This window comes from Salvelinus alpinus, chromosome 28, assembly GCF_045679555.1.
Source record: "Salvelinus alpinus chromosome 28, SLU_Salpinus.1, whole genome shotgun sequence".
Classification (NCBI taxonomy): domain Eukaryota; kingdom Metazoa; phylum Chordata; class Actinopteri; order Salmoniformes; family Salmonidae; genus Salvelinus; species Salvelinus alpinus.
This window is the reverse complement of record NC_092113.1, coordinates 26,598,740-26,616,331: the sequence shown is the minus strand read 5'-3', so window position 1 is coordinate 26,616,331 and position 17,592 is coordinate 26,598,740. Positions and strand designations below refer to the sequence as shown.

Below are 17,592 nucleotides of genomic sequence, written 5' to 3'. Positions count from 1 at the left end.
ATGCAGGCCTTTTATTCTGCGATAAAACTACATTGCGTTTCTAACCCTATCACATTACGCTTGCAATCTAAAGCAGCCAATTGTTGAGTTGTACATAGTTCCATAATCACGCGAATAACCAATTAGGTAGTGAGGTGAACGAACGAATTTCCTGACCCCATCCGCGAGTGGCCAATCAGAGCTATTGTGTTTGACTGTTAAGGACCGTTGTTCCATGTTCTATGTACCTGGTCATGGTAGCCAAACATTACGGTCAATTAGGAGAGATAGGCCTTTAATTTAAAGGCATGTCACATATGTTGAAATTAGGATTTTGGTTAGGTAAAAACACTATGGTTGTACACTTTTTACAATTTCATAATTACATTTTCACTGAACTGTGTTAGGCCTATTCGAGATCATAAATGAAACCATTATTACAATAGATAATTTGGGGGGAACTACTGTGGTGAGTGACCGAAAGAAAATAATAAAAGTCACAAGCAACGTAAGCTTTACAAAGCCTAGTAGGCAGAGATCAAGGGAAGTTTAGTCATGAGTGAATTGTTGTTTACACTACCCATAGATGGCAGTGTACAACTATGTACAACTCAATAGACAAATTATCATTTTACAAAATCTGACCCACAAGTCAAAGTATTGATGCTTTTCCCAGTCTTCTCAATGGAAAGCTTTGACTCTGTGGGTTACAATATGCCAGGTAATGGATTTACACTCTGCCCTAAATGTGGGATTTCATAAAATCATTCAATCATCTCTACAAATTGTTTCAAATCTACAGTGGCAAAAACTTTATCTGTGAGTAAGGTCATATGTGGCCTATGCTTAAATGCAGACAGCCATAGACATTAGATGCACATTACAGGAGCTTGTCCCTTTAAATAAGTTTAAAACTAAGTTAAACACTATGATCTGGGGGGCTGTCAAGGTTTTGACCATTAGTTGCACCACACTTTCCCAATGTGTAAATAAATGTTTTTTAAACTGTAATGCTTTGTGTCTGATGTTGTAAATGTGTCTGCAACTCTGTGTGCTGCTATTTTGGCCAGGGTCTCTCTTTTAAAATATATTGGTAATGTACTACAGCTTCCTTGTCATGGAGAGCATTGTGGAATTAAATGTAATTCAGACTTTCTATAAAAGATCCTCACATCCCTCCTCTGATCCTGTTACTTAGACAATCCCGCAGGTGAAGAAGCCAGATGTGGAGGACGTGGGAAGGCGTGGTTACATGGGGTATGCGGTTGTGAGACCGGTTGGATGTACTGCCAAATTCTCTAAAATGACATTGAAGGCAGTTTATGGTAGAGAAATGAACATTAAATTCTCTGGCAACAGTACTGGTGCCACGCTCCTTCAAAACTAGAGAAATCTGTTGCATTGTGTTGTGTAGGAAAACTGCACATTTTAGATTGGCCTTTTATTGTTCCCAGCACAAGGTGCACTTGTGTAATGATCATGCTGTTTAATCAGCTTCTTGATATGCCACACCTGTCAGGTGGATGGATTATCTTGGCAAAGGATAAATGCTCACTAACAGGGATGTAAACAAATTTGTGTACTACATTTGAGAGAAATAAGCTTTTTGTGTGTATGGAACATTTCTGGGATCTTTTATTTCAGCTCATGAAACATTGGACCAACACTTTATATGTTGCGTTTATATTTTCGTTCAGTATTTGGATATTTTTTATTGGAAAATACAAGTAGTTGAATATTGGAATGTCTTTCAAAAATGCACTTGGAAAGTATTGGCATGTATTTGAAAATACTCAAAGTGTATTTCAAATAAAAATATTTAGATACTACATGCATTTAAATCCAGGTCTGTTTGGTCCTAGCGGTAATTAAGAAATGTAGAAACGTTTCAAATAGTAGGCTTTTTATAGGAAATTATTTTAATAAGTAGATTCTACATTATTTGAAAAATACTAAAATACAGAGCAAATAAATATTTCAAATACATATACTCAAATATACATGTTTTTGAACCAAGCTCCGTAGACTATTACTTTAGGCCTATACTAATAGACTAGTTGTGAATTTCTGCCTTTCTAAGGTCCTACTCTTAAAATTACAATTCAGGAAAAAAAGTTTTGCCTGTGCTGGAAATGGCTATATCGGTCCACTAATATGCACTACTTCTGTGAAAATCTTTTCTCCAGATCTTTCAGGGGGGTGCTGCAGCACACTCAGCACCTCTACTTCCCACAGCTATGGTCATGGCAATGCTAATATGGCTAAAACCAACAACTGTAACTATGTATTTGAGAAACAAGTGCTCATTGTGCAAATGTATTTATATTTTCAATGCAAATTTGGAGACGAATATAGTCTACATGTTGTCAACAGTCTAAGCCAACCCCCGGGTGTTTAGCCTCATAGTTCTGCACACATCAGTTTTGTTGCTAAACAACTAACCAGTCTACGAAATCAAGTGGGAACAGGTTACCGGTAGTTAGGGGATTTATCACGCTTGCTCCGCCCATTCAGCTTCACAGTAGCCTATATATAAACCGTTCATAGACTCTCACTGCTGCATTACTGATCTATTCTTCAAGTTTATTTTCTTCAATAACTGAATATTATCACAGTGACATTTTGTCGTGTGCCAAGTTACTTGAGTGTTTTCAGCCAGAATTACGCTCGTAGCCAATACCTCGGGCTGCACCAGATTTCAATGTTCCCGCAATTCGGCGGGTGTTAAGATCCATGGAAGTGGCCGGCTTCTACGACGGGGATTGCTTTGCTTTCCAGAGTAGAAACAGCATTATCAGTCCCATTAGCGACAACAGCACTTGCAAGCAGCGCGTTGACGGCTCGATGACGGAGCTTGGCATAGCCGAGCACGAGAAAGCAATTGATTTCAGCGACTACTTGGATCCAGCTGCTGCGCACTGTCAACTAGCAACACACAACGAAACTCAGCAGAGAGGGGGAGGCGTATTCGCTAGTTTCCTTGCCGAGGAAAGCAGGATAAAGAGACTTTCATCATTAGAACAAAACTACAGAAACTACATCTCTCTCAACGAGCGGGAGACAAGTGCGCACGCCAACCCTAGGGAGCCATATGTCCTGGGTTATCCTGAACTGCAGGAGACCCGTGTGGACACCGTGTTCAGCCCAGAGTTTATTGGGAACCACTTTAAAACCGGTGAAAGAGACGATCTTCAAGAGGACCAAAGAATGGACAACAACGGTTCGTCTGGCTACGACATGAGGTATCTTCATTACCAGTCGACTCCAAGTGGCAGCCTTGGTAATATTTCCACTGCGTCCTCGTCTTCCTCAAGTCCACCCGGCACACCTGCCCCGCCAGGTAAAGGCAGGTCGCCTTTGCAGGGCGGGAAAATGTCATCTGGTGGCAAGGGGAAGAAGCGACTGGAAAAGGACAGTGAGGAATATAAGCAGAGGCGGGAGAGAAACAACCTTGCCGTTCGAAAGAGCAGGGATAAAGCCAAAATCCGCAATATGGAGACACAACACAAAGTGCTGGAACTGGCCGCAGAGAATGACCGTTTACAAAAACGCGTGGAGCAGCTGTCAAGAGAGCTTGCCACTCTGCGTAACTTGCTCTCTGCCACCGGTCAGTGTTAGCCACAGAGTGCCAACACACCTCTCACTGGAAACCGGTACTTGATCAGGCACTGACTTAAAAAAAACATTTATCGCGGTGCCATGTGAAAAAGTTATTCCAAGATGTTACGTTTGTGTACAGTATCTATATGACAAATCCACCAACAGTTTACAAGTTGTGATTGGGTAAAGAAGGTGCAATGAATGTACAACTATTCATGATTCTTGACATGTCACCTTCATTCTGTCTTTACAATTTTGTGTATGCAGTATTTCTGTACGGGTTTTGCATTTTTATATTGAATATTGGTAAATATTCTGTTATTTAAAAATAAATGTCCTTATCTGGAGCAATGGTTGTCAAGGGAAGAGTTGTAGCCCACTGCAGAGGTATGATGCAACTCTTTGTAACAGTATTGGCAATGAATGAAGTAATCTCTTAATATGATGAAATGTACAAATGGTACTTGATATTTTATTGAATTAAACAATTTATACTTTGATATTATTCATTTGTATGTTGTTTATTTGTGAGATGGTAAAAAGGTGGTAGATCACCTGACAGGTTTATTCCTCTCTTTCACACACATACACACACACACATACACACAGACATACACAAAATTAAATAGACCATTTATGTATCTCTTCGCTCACATGTGTAAGAATTCAAGGTATAAGTAATTAAAAGATTATAGGTGTACATAAGCTCAAACTTAAAGGTCCAATGGAGCTGTTTTTATCTCAATATCAAATCATTTCTGGGTAACAATTAAATAACTTACTGTGATTGTTTTCAATTAAAATGGTCAAAAAGAAACACAAATAGCTTCATAGCAAATAGCAATTTATCAAGCAATAATTTTACTAGGACTGTCTGGGAGTGGTCAAAGCGGGGAGGGGAAAATGGAAATCTAGCTGTTATTGGCAGAGGGGTTTGGAATTCTCTTCCTTATTATTATTCCTTATTATTATTATTATTTTGGCCTGCCTGGGGCCTGTTGCACAAAAGTAGAATTAAGACATCCGGGATAAATGACTCAGCTGAGCTCAATGAAGCCAAAACATGTGCGTCCAGGCTTAATTGGTTGCACAAAGACCAAGCCAGGATGAGCAGACACGGATTCATTAAGCCAGGTGAAACCAATCCTGGATAGGTGCGCGCTCACGGCTCACTCAAATAGACCCCGCCACAGATCACAGATTAACTGATTTACCATGGCAACTAGAGCCGCGTACTTTTCCCCGTCGGAAGCACAAATCCTCATGGAGGCATACGAGGAGGTAAAAGATATAATTAAGAAGAAAGGCAACACCGCCACAGTGATAAAGCAAAGAGAAAAAGCGTGGCAAAGTATTGCAGACCGCCTGAATGCGTAAGTAGTGCACAATTACACACTCACCGCTCCGCTGAAACATCACAATTACAATTCAAATATTTAATTCACATCTCCAAAAATGCAGTTGTACTGTAATTATGAAACGGTTAAATTTTTAATTGAAATGCACTGCAGATATGAGTGAAATTGTGTAAAGTAACTCCATCACACTGTATAAAGCTATGATAAATTTTTTGATATTTTTACTGAAAACAAGACAAAAATACCAAGTAATTTTTTGCAGTGTGACTCCATTAAATGTGTGTGTGTGTGTAGATTAAACATGAACGGGCCAAAACGGACATGGCAGCAGGTCAAAATCAAATACAAGAACATTCTGCAGAATGGTATGGTCCCTGACTAATATTTAACAAAGCACAAGCATATATTGTACCCAGAAGGTGCCTGCTCACACATTGTCTGTACTGTTTTAGCAGTGAAAAAGAATACCCACAGACAAGGCACGGGTGGTGGGTCACCAAAGGCTGACCTTACCCCAGCAGAGGACATGGCCTTGGAGCTAAATAAAGGCAGGCCCGTCTTAGAGGGGATCCCTGGGGGGAAAGAGACGAGCATAGGTTCCTCCCAAGATGCCACCCGCTTCATTCAAGGTATGTCCTTCCATCTCTACATGGGATACAACCACATTCATATTGAATCAATTTGGACTGTCTGACTTTGGTTTACCTATTGCCTTGCAGTGTCTGGCAGCACTGTGTTCCTGTTAGAGCCACCAGCACAAGCACCAGACGATGCTGATCCAGTGAGTACTCCATCAAAGGCATACTGTAGGCCTGGCATGTCTTGTCTACTAGCTTCAATATGAATCCGATTAAATGTGATAGGGTGAAGGCCCCAGTGCAGCAGCAACAGCACATGATGGAGACGATGATGAGGAGGAGACCATCTCTCTGGATTCCAGAAGGCATGAGGTATCATGTTAAGACTGTGAAAGTACTATTTACTCTACAATGGTGAGGAGTCCTCATCAAAATCAAAAAATCAAATTTCTTTTACAGGACCCAGATGCTATACAGTGGGAAAACCAGCCTGGCAACATAGTGCGTATTAATAAAAGGACACCACATCCTGCCAAATTCCAGCTGCGCTAATTGTATTGTGTTCACAGAGCTCACAAGCTATCAGAAAGTTGTATGGCAACCACCTCCGGCGCCAAATAGAACTGGCAGACATAGACATTCAGTACAAGAAGAAAAGGATGGAAAATCTTGCACTGGAGTCCGAAATAAAAAAGAGGACAATTAGGAAACTGGACCTTGAAATAAAAAAACTTGAGAGGGAGGTGAGATATGCCTTCAATGTACACTGTATGCTAACTGTAACACAAATGTATTAATCATTATTTTTCTTTCCTCCCCCAGCTCCAAGAAGATGACACAGCTCAAAATAAAAATTAGGTATATTCTCGTAAAGTCAAGTGAGCCATGACATATGAGCTCTTATTGTGAGCACACAGGACGGTGGCATCTTTCTAAGGTTTTTTTTATTTTCCCAGCAATCAGTACAACCAAGTCATCGTTATAAGGCATCGCCCTCTTTTGCCCACCCCCCCAGCACCAGGTGTGGCCACTAGCCTATATGAAGGGCCAAAATTGTGTGTTCCTTTCTGCTCTGACAATGGCATGCCCATTCGTGCGAGATGTGGTGGATGAAGAAGCACTTGTGCTGAGGAGAGCCTTCAGGCGAGAAAGGGTCTTCAGGGACCGGTTGGACCCACTGGCCTTCCCTGATGACCATCTATATGAAAGATACAGGTTTTCTGCAGATGGCATCAGGTATCTATGCAGACTACTGGGTCCCAGGATTAAGCACCGCACTGCACGGAGCCATGCACTGAGTGTGGAGCAAATGGTTTGTGTGGCCTTGCGCTTTTTTGCTAGTGGAGCCTTCCTGTACTCAGTGGGGGATGCAGAACAGCTGAACAAGGCCACAATTTGCCGCACAATAAGGAGTGTGTGTCTGGCTATCAAAGCATTAGCAGATGTCTTCATCTCCTTCCCTGGCCACAGAAGACTCTGTGACATCAAAGAGGAGTTCTATAGGATTGCAGGTAAGAGGATCTACAAATTACAGGACAACTGTTAACACATAGTAGGATACTCATTACTTTGTGTGACAGGTTTCCCCAATGTCATTGGTGCAGTGGACTGCACACACATAAGGATAAAAGCCCCCTCAGGTGCCCATGAGGCCGATTTTGTGAATAGGAAATCCTTTCACAGCATTAATGTTCAGGTGAACATAACTTTTTGATATTGTCCATTGACGAACACTCTGCATTGCCAGTGATGTGCATTGATTGGTGTAATATCCCTCATCTTATGATTTCAGATGGTCTGCAATGCTGACTGTGTGATCAGCAATGTTGTGGCAAAATGGCCTGGCTCAGTCCATGACTCCAGAATCTTTCGGGCCTCTGAAATCTATCAGTGCCTATCACAAGGTAAGCCACACAACCCCTATTTATAACCATCATGGCTGTGTCAAGAATATCACTGTGTTTATGAGGTAGTAATGATGAGATTTTGTGTTGACAGGTGAATTCTCTGGTGTGTTGCTGGGAGACAGGGGGTATGGCTGCCAGCCTTTTCTCCTGACACCTTTCACAGAACCCCAGGAAGCACAGCAGGCCTATAACCATGCCCATGCCAGGACCAGGGCCAGAGTTGAAATGACCTTTGGCCTCCTGAAGGCACGCTTTCACTGCCTTCACAAATTAAGGGTCAGCCCTGTTAGGGCATGTGATATTACTGTGGCTTGTGCTGTCCTCCACAATGTGGCCTGCCTGAGGAAGGAGAGGGCCCCCAGAGTGCCACCAGCCATGGACTGGGACAATCCGGCAATCTTCCCTGATGACGACAGTGGTCGGCTGCTGAGGGACCAATATGTGTTGAATTATTTTAGTTAGTATGTGTGCTTTAAATTTTGGTTAAATATGTCCTGCGGTGGCAGAGGAATTGGTTTTTTTTTGGGTTCGTTTTTTGACGAATTTGGCCTCTTATGATGTTTGTGCGGTATACTGTGTGTAATACAAGGCTGCAGGGAGGCTACTGCATCCATTCATTTGTCTGTTCAGTTGATGTGTATGGATTTGTCCTGCATTTATTTTAGTGTGCAGACATGCAGGGTGTGTTATATACAGACCTTTGAATGTGTATGTATCATTTTGTATAATATGCTTGGATTCTGTGCTTTCCATCTTGTAGAGTCACTGTGACTTCAGTTTCGAAAGGAGCTGATGGTTTACCTGCTTTGTTTTGTCCTTATTCAATAAAGGAACATAATGTTACACATTGTGTTTTTATATTCATATGGAATGTGTATTTGTTTATATGACAGAGTACTAGGGCCACACTGAAGAAAAAGGATAAAGTCATAAATTTATGAGGCTGGTTCTTTCTGCAGAAAAGCTACATATTGTTTTTACAGTTTTGATACTTATGACAATGTGATACTTAATATTCTGGCACATCAGCATGTCTTTGTTTATGAAACCATACTGAAGTACAATTTCACGAAATGCCCCACATCTGTCATTTTAACAACTGTCCTCCTTTAAAACAACTGGTTACAATATTATGACTTGTGTTTTTTTCCCCTCTGTGGCCCTAATATTCTATCATTTTATATATAGCCTTATAGTCTATGGGAAACTGTAAATTATCTAATGATAGCAACATCATCTAAAAATCATTTTTTATCCAAAATCATTGAAATTAATGATCACAAACGTTTAAATAATAACAGTGGGTCTAGTTATATGTGATAACAATGTATAGTGAGCAGTGAAATAACTATTGGTTTCCATTTGTGGTGACTGCTGACTGACATTAGGGATGAGATTAAATAGATCCTGGAATTTAGCCTGGTCTGGAGCAGGCTAGCTCCACAGAATAAATCTCCATGGTAATTTATACCATAACATATCCTCCTGCCCCCTATCCATCTTTAGTGCAACCGGATTACGGATCAATTGAGCCAGGATCACCAAGATATCCTGGCTTAATCCCTTATCCTAGTTTTGTGCAACAGGCCCCTGGTGATGTCACAAATCTCCATCCCACCAAAACATGCTGACATTGCAGGCAGGCAGTCTTTTCAAACAGCTCTTACACTAAAGGGGCATTATCATAATTTTTGCAATTTCACAGTATTATTTTAACCTCATAGTGTGGAAATATATATAAACCAAAGGGAAATCACGTTTTTGACTGCATTTTAGACCCATGGACAACTGATTTGGAATATGATTACTAATTTGCATCTAACGATAGTTATTAAAAATTATAAGTTATGATATTGTGTGATTTGGAATATGATTTTAAATATGATGATTGATTTGGAATGTGATGACACATTTTCATCTAATGATAGTTATTCAAAATGATAAGTTATAATATTGAGAACCTAAAATACCAGTATTACTTCAGTGTGATTCAGTAAAACAATTAATATTTCAACAGCAGTGTATTGGTGAAAGAAGCCATACTAACTGAGCCTTTTTCACCCAACTAGCAAATGTCACCATTATCTTAAGCACACACCTCGGGTCAATAGTCTGGTGGGTCCACTGACCCACAGAGGGGTTCAAGGCCTCACAGGCCAAGATTAACTAACCTTTTGCCCAAACACACCACCACCGTCCTGCAAATAGTTTTTAAAAACGTGTATAACCTGCCAGCCTCAAATATCAAATGGTATACTTTAATATTTAGCCTATGAAATGTGCCGAAGAGAAGAGTGATTTTGGATGTGGAACAGATTCTCTTTGATAATCTATCATCCACCAAAGGTCCAGTTTGTTCAGTAAGATTATATACAGTATGTTTAGTTTTAGTTTAATCTAATAACTGGTCTAAGTGGAACTGGTCAAATACACTACCATTTCTACACATGAATGCAAGGCAGTGGAAATGACTGAAAATACTATCAAACTTGCCCATCAAGAGTTAACCTGGTAATAGGACAGGAGAGAATCCCTAGAGAACTACAGTAAACCCGTGACAATGCAGGGCAGAGGTTTGTAAAGGAGGCCAGTTTCGAGAGAGAGAGCAAATTGTGTATGTGTGCTAGTGCTTTATGTATTTCTTGATTAGGCTTTGCTACTGAACCCAATAGCTCCAAGTACATTTTGACAATGTCATCCTTTCTTGTATCACATAAAAGAGAAAATACAATGTTTTGAACATCGTGAATTTCACAACACAACTTCCCATAATGGAAACAGAGTATATTGCTCAACGACATCTTCCTGTTCCATCCGTGAATTCAAATGTCACACCCAATTAAAACAATGCTCTACGTACTTACAAGACAAATCTAGCAATAGGTTGAAATAGGGATAGTTCACCCAAATTATATTGTACATTCACTTGATTTTATTGTTTCCAAAAAAGTAGTGTATACTGTACTATCTTGGTTGTGTTTGTTAAGCTGCTGCATAGTATTAGTATCATTGAGTCAAAAATAACGAGAGTAGTGCTGGACCTCTGTTAGCATGCTCTGTATAACAGACCAAAATCACAACCAAGCCATTTCAAATCAAGCTGTGTAGCAGCATGATACACTTCCCATCATACACTGTGGTGTTGTTGTTGTTTTTGTTGTTATTGATATTTCTTGTTGTTTTTTATGTTGTTGCTGGAAATTATGAGAGTTTTACCCTCTGTGTAAATGAAACTCTGTTCTTTAGGCTCCACATTCAACAGCTCAGTAAAAACCTTAACCTTCAGCTGATCTTTTTCTTTAGGAACAATACTTTTTTAAATTTCAGGCTAGAAAATACCTTGTTGAAGCCACTTTTTTTGCCTTTATTGGACTATGGTGATATTCTGTACATGGGCTCCCGTGTGGCGCAGCGGTCTAAGACACTGCATCTCAGTGCTAGAGGCGTCACTACAGACACCCTGGTTTGATTCCAGGCTGTATCCCAACTGGCCGTGATTGGGAGTCCTATAGTGTGGCGCACAATTGGCCCAGCGTTGTCCAAGTTTGGCCGGTGTAGGCCATCATTGTAAATAAGAATTTGTTCTTAACCTACTTGCCTAGTTAAATAAAGGTTGCATTTAATTCACCGGGGTCTTACCTGCACACTAGACCAGTTGTCCCCAAACTGTGACATAAGGGGTCGGCAGGTAGGGCGCGGAGAGGTAGGAGGAGAACTCAGTTGGGCTTTCAACTTATTCTTGAAAGTTGTAATAGTAGAATGCACAAGGTGCAATTTCGAAAGCAGTTTTCCTCTTGTCATGTCAGTCATTGCAGACCTTGGAGAGCTATTTATGTCCAGTTGATCAACTAGCCATGTCAGCTAACGTTTCTTAGCCCAATGATTTTGTTTTAATGCTTGAGTCAGTCAGATATCACATGAACACATAAGAAATGGCAAAATGTGTAGAATTGCAGGAAATGAGCTTCCAAACAGCAAAAGAAAATCCGCCCCATGGCAAAATGTGTAGAATCGCAGGAAATAAGCTTTAAACCTGCAAAAAAACATTCTCCTCCAACAAGAGGAGTGTGAACAGTTTTTGACATGGACAGTGCTTGTGCACTTAGAAGAAATAGTGAGTATGAGTGAAAAAGTTTGGGAAGCACTGCACTAGACACACTTTACCATGCTGCTCTAAGATTTGTAACCAACACAAGACGTCACTGTAACTTCTATCAGTTAGCCATCCTTAACTATAAGGCGACAGACTCTCTGGTACATGTCTAAAATTGTCAATGACTCCAACCACACAAGTCACAGACTGTTCTCTCTGAGCCCCTTATGTTCATTCTTATTTACTATAATGTTTTTCACTGACTCTTTTGCACAGGCTCGATGTACACCCACTGGACTCTAACCACACACTCACACATACTACACTGGCACTCCAACACACACACACACACACACACACACACACACACACACACACACACACACACACACACACACACACACACACACACACACACACACACACACACACACACACACACACACACACACACACACACACACACACACACACACACACACACACACACACACATATTCCTTCACACTCTACACATACGCTGCTCCTACTCTGTGTTTATTATCTATGTGTAGTTACTTTACCCCTACCTACATGTACATATTACCTTGACTAATCCGCACCCCTGCACATTGACTCGGTACCGGTACCCCTTGTATATTGCCTCATTATTTTGCTTATTTAGCACATTTTTCTTACTTACAGTTTCTTCCAACTGCTTACACACAAAATCTTTTCATGTCACACGATTTTTGAAACCTCTCACTCAAAGTGCAAAACTACACACCAAATATCCAAAACCATAAGCTATTTCTCAGCCTTTGACTCAGTTGTCAATTGCATAAAACACTTTTTTCAAAACACTACACACAATTCTCTACCTAAAACACAAAAATCTAACAGGAAGTGACTTGCTTTCCTTTTCCAAACACAACCAATCAAAATGCTACACTTATTCACCAGGTCACACACTCCTCACATGTGCAAACACTAATAGCTTAACTGATCACTAACCAATCACTGCTTTACTGTAGTATAGGCCTATAAATAGGTCAAAGGTCAGATTACCTGTTTTGAACAATGGATGCCAACAATGGACAGAGAGCAAGAGTAGTAGGAGGGAGAGGAAGAGGAAGAAGAGGACGAGGGCAAAGAAGAGAAGGAAGGAGAGCCATCTCTGATGAGATTAGAGCAACACTTGTTGATCATGTGATCAACCACGGTTTGACCATGAGAGAGGCTGGACTGAGAGTCCAGCCCAACTTGAGTCGATTTACAGTGGCGTCCATAATTCGAACCTTCAGAAATGAGAACAGGTATGCAACTATCTAATGACTATTTTAGCATTACAGTAATGTACTGTAAAATACATATGACTGCATAGTATTGCATAAACATTTGTAACTCTAAGCCATCCATTTACTGCACTGCATTGAATGAATGAGGTTGGTTATCATGCTGTACTACATTTTTCTGTACATTGTTTACAGTTCCTATGCTAAACACATACTGTGTTTGAATTCTGTACAGAGTGGAAAGGCAAAGACATCATGGAGGACGAGGACGCTTGTTTACAGATGTACAAGAGACTGCAATTATAAATATGGTTTTGGCCAACAATGCAATTAGGATTCGAGAGATAAGAGAGCATATCTTGAATAATGACACCATATTTAACAACATCAATGCTGTAAGCCTGTCGACCATACAACGCATCCTCCAACGGCACCAAGTGACGATGAAACAACTTTACAAGGTGCCATTTGAGAGAAACTCTGACAGAGTCAAGAATATGCGACATGACTTTGTAGAGGTATGTATGCAACACTACTTCCAGTACTTCAGACATACCATATTTACTCATCTGTATATCCTTTTGTCTGTTACAGAGAGTATTGGAGCTGGATGCCCATGTAATTCGCCATTAATTTATTTATGTGGATGAGGTTGGCTTCAACCTCACCAAAACCAGGCGCCGCGGAAGAAATGTAATAGGACAGAGGGCAATTACCAATGTCCCTGGACAGCGTGGGGGTAATATAACTATGTGTGCTGCCATCACTCAAAACGGGGTCCTCCATCACATTGCCACACTGGGTCCGTACAACACCGGCCATATGCTCACTTTTCTGGATGCAATTTACACAATGCTTGTCCCTGATCCAGATCAGGAGCCTGCTAGATTTGTGGTTTTATGGGACAATGTTAGTTTTCACCAGGCTGTTCTTGTCCAAAACTGGTTTGCCACCCATCCACAATTTGTAGTTTTGTACCTACCCCCATATTCACCTTTTCTAAATCCCATAGAGGAATTCTTCTCAGCCTAGCGCTGGAAAGTGTATGATCGCCAACCCTATGCCCGCATGCCGCTTCTCCAGGCAATGGAGGACGGATGTGGGGACATAGAGGTTGCCTCTGTCCAAGGTTGGATACACCATGCTAGGAGATACTTCCCTCAATGTTTGGCAAGAGAAAACGTATCTTGTGATGTGGACGAAGTATTGTGGCCAGACCCAGGCCGGAGAAGAGATGAAGCGTAGCTTAGCACTGGTGACTGGCCCCCCCTACCAATTCCTGGACTGCCCCCCCGGGACCCCACACATTGTGTTCTTTACTGTATTCTAAAGAATATACTTTTGGTTTACATATGTTTATGGTTTTGTTGTATGCTACTGTATACAACAGTAATGTTTGGCCTAATAAATATTTTCTGTTTCTACATTGCATTGGTGTTTACAGTGTACTTGTTACCCCTCTCAGCAGATTACTTTCACTGTAGAACATTGTATTGAAATGTAGATATAAGCCTATGAAAGACCAAAGAGATTTAGATTTAGAACAACAGTGTTTACATGGTATATCCAAAAATGTACTATTATGAAAGCTGTGTTTGCCATTTGATGTAAATGCTTCATTCTGACATGTGTTTATGGCATTTTGAATGCAGTGTTACATTTTGAAGGAGATGTGAGGCATTTTGCATTTTGTGTGTGCAGTTTTGGGAATTGTGTGTAGAGGTTTGAAAAAAGGAGACAGTTTTGAAAACGTGTGTAAGCAGTTGGAAAAAACTGTAAAACTCTGCATTGTTTGTTAAGGGCTTGTAATAAAGCATTTCACGGTAAGGTTGTATTTGACGCATGTGAGTAAAAGGATTTGAAGTTTGTCTACACTTAGTGAACAACTGAGAACACCTACTCTTTCCATGACATAGACTGACCAGGTGAATCCAGGTGAAAGCTATGATCCCTTATTGATGTTACTTGTTAAATCCACTTCAATCCGTGCAGATGAAGTGGAGTAGACAGGTTAATAAAGAAGGATTTTTAAGCCTTGAGACAATTGAGACATTGATTGTGTATGTGTGCATTCAGAGGGTGAATGGACAAGACAAAAGATTGAAGTGCCTTTGAAAGGGGTATGGTAGTAGGTGCCAGGAGCAGCTACTGTCAAGAACAGCAACGCTGCTGGGTTTTTCACGTTCAACAGTTTCCACGTATATCAAGAATGGTCCACCACCCAAAAGATATCTTGCCAACTTGACACAACTGTAGGAAGCATTGGAGTCAACATGTGGAATGCTTTCGACACCTTGTAGAGTCCATGCCCTGATGAATTGATGCTGTTCAGAGGGCAAAATACCAAACATTAGGTATTCCTAATGTTTGGTATACTCAGTGTATAAGGCCAAGTCAGGGCAGCTGCCAATATATTTAAGTACTTTACTCACCCTATGAGTCATGGACATTACTGTCTGAGATCAAATAACTATATTTTCTATAATGTTCCCAACACAAGAACTGAGTTTGGAAAGAGTGCCTTTAGCTTTATACACACACACACACACACACACACACACACACACACACACACACACACACACACACACACACACACACACACACACACACACACACACACACACACACACACACACACTTGGTGTATACTTGGTGTGACCTTGTAGTTCCGCCCCTTGCAGCTCCTGGAGCCTCCCCTGATCCCTCCTAGTGCCTGGCTCTGACAGAGGAGAGGGAATTTCCCACACAGGATCACATTTTGTTCTCGAAAGCAGAGCCCAGCCCCCTTTATCCCATTTTACCGTCAATGAGCAGTAGCTGTCCGTAAACTCCACATTGCATCATACCTCCTGCAGACCAATAGCCCTCCTAAAAACTCCTCTGGTAGAGCAATACAAATAATGCACTCCCATGTTTTGCTTGAGTTTAAACAGGACATATGTACACTGTGTTCGAAATGGTAAGATATCTCCTCAGATCTATGAATCACTTGTGCTGTTCATTTTGAGGGAGATCTTATCACTCTTTTGTAACTTAGCATTTTACTGTGCCGTAGGAAATGCAGATGAGCTTGCTGATTTACATAAATTCACTAAAACCCTGCACTAACACACGGTTATATTAACATTACGGTACTTTTCATGTAGCCAACTTTTGTCCAGCTAATAATCTAACCACCGATTAAGCAACATTATGAATTAAACATTAAAATCCTGTTATTTTGCTCCTGGTCAAATGAAGATCTACACCTGTAATTTGAGAAATTATAGTCATTATTGTACTTTCTATTTGGGGTCAACATGAGACATCCCTCAAAAGACTCTTCCCTGAAGACACTTGAAACAGTGATATTTCAACATATATGTGATTTCTTGTACACCGTAGCATTTCAACATAATATCAATATAGAACAAAGTAGTTTGGGGAGGAAATTGAACATTGACCAGGAAATTTACCAAGCTCACGTCGCTTGAATAATTTCAAAATTGTGTGTACCGGTGTGTACTTTTTGGGTCAGGGAAATTAAATTGCTCTGTCAACACAGTTGCACTATACAAATGTAACAACACATTTATATACATTTGGTGTTACTGTTCTTTATATACATGCTTCCAGTATGTACAATAGAGTGTGTGTTAAAAGGGTCGGGTCTTATTTAGCAGTTTCATCACTCCTAATCTAGTAGTTAGTGGTACTTGCAATGGTGTATATAAACCCTGGATTGCTGATGCTATGTATTGCCCAATTAGAGACTTTGAGGTCAACGGTCAGTTATATTGGCACTCCCCAGAAGTAGCAGTCCTCCATAGCAATGAATGTAATTCTACAGTATTTCAATTAAATATTTCAAGGACAAAATTAAATGTATTTAAGTATTTTTATTGTTGTAGTGGGGACAGTAACATAGAACTTTAAAAAAAAATGTATACTTTAAGGAAAATGTTTTAATACATTTTAAAAATGTTATGTTTAGCTCACATAATGCAAATTAAAGGTATGCATTAGTGTCTATAATATAATAAACGTGGCAAAAACAAATGTAGACATTAGACATTTCTATAGCTTCCAAAATATTTTTTACAATGGTGGGGGTGCCAAGATGGAGGCACAGTGTCTGCAAAACAGCACCCCCTGTGTATATATAAATAATTGGGTACTTCCCAGCACCCCTTATTTACTCATTAGTGGTACCTACAAGTCACCCCACTTGCATCAGCCAATCATTGTTCACCATTCCCCTTGTACCTCACTGAACTCCACTCCTGCCTTCAGAGAGTGATCGCGGTCAGAAGAGAATGGTCTCGTTGGACTGTTTATCTGTATCTGACCTGTGTTTAGTGCATGCATCTAAGTGTAAGTACTGTACATGTCATTGCTTCTTTAGGCCATTGCTTCGTTGGGTGTTGCTAAGGCAGTCGAGTCATTACCATGTTTATAAGCTTTATAGATCATTTTCTATGTGCGTCACGTTACTTCTAGCCTGCTATCCATGATGTTAGGCCTTAATGTTGCCTCATTCTACCGTGTACTGTATGTAGTCCTAGCTGTAGCATGTAGCCTAATTTAGCCTGTGCTCCTCCTTGTGGCGCAGTTACTTTTCCACGGTGCTCATGGTCTCATGCACATATGCAGACCCTAGTTACATGGGAGAGGCTATACGGACACGCCTGGTGCGCAAATTGATGACGTATGTCGCACAGCTGAGGGTCGAGTGGAAACGAATGGATTCGGTTGAGTTAGTCGTCCTGATGAGCCTTTCCCAGCTAGCTAGTTTATGCTGGCTCTCTGGTAACAACAGTG

General features: G+C 40.6%; 2 protein-coding genes across 8 annotated transcripts; both read left to right on the top strand.

Annotated features, from left to right (window-relative positions):
• Window positions 1-1,885: 1,885 nt before the first annotated feature.
• LOC139557547 (CCAAT/enhancer-binding protein beta-like) lies at window positions 1,886-4,084 on the top strand. Its single transcript, XM_071372523.1, has one exon. The coding sequence runs from the start codon at window positions 2,713-2,715 to the stop codon at window positions 3,595-3,597; it is 885 nt and encodes a 294-aa protein (XP_071228624.1). The 5' UTR covers window positions 1,886-2,712; the 3' UTR covers window positions 3,598-4,084.
• Window positions 4,085-4,455: 371 nt separating this feature from the next.
• LOC139557546 (putative nuclease HARBI1) lies at window positions 4,456-8,265 on the top strand. 7 transcript variants are annotated; one of them, XM_071372522.1, is made up of 11 exons: window positions 4,456-4,952; window positions 5,232-5,302; window positions 5,390-5,566; window positions 5,657-5,718; window positions 5,801-5,887; window positions 5,975-6,016; window positions 6,085-6,258; window positions 6,338-6,373; window positions 6,472-7,026; window positions 7,308-7,419; window positions 7,514-8,265. In XM_071372522.1, exons 1-8 carry the CDS (start codon window positions 4,795-4,797, stop codon window positions 6,371-6,373), a joined length of 807 nt encoding a protein of 268 aa, XP_071228623.1. In that variant the 5' UTR covers window positions 4,456-4,794; the 3' UTR covers window positions 6,472-7,026; window positions 7,308-7,419; window positions 7,514-8,265. The 7 variants fall into 7 exon arrangements, with proteins under 7 accessions (XP_071228623.1, XP_071228620.1, XP_071228618.1 ...); XM_071372519.1 differs by adding an exon at window positions 7,096-7,211 and having other exon boundaries at window positions 4,488-4,952; window positions 5,232-5,566; window positions 5,657-7,026; XM_071372517.1 differs by lacking the exon at window positions 4,456-4,952 and adding an exon at window positions 7,096-7,211 and having other exon boundaries at window positions 4,961-5,566; window positions 5,657-5,887; window positions 5,975-7,026.
• Window positions 8,266-17,592: the final 9,327 nt, after the last annotated feature.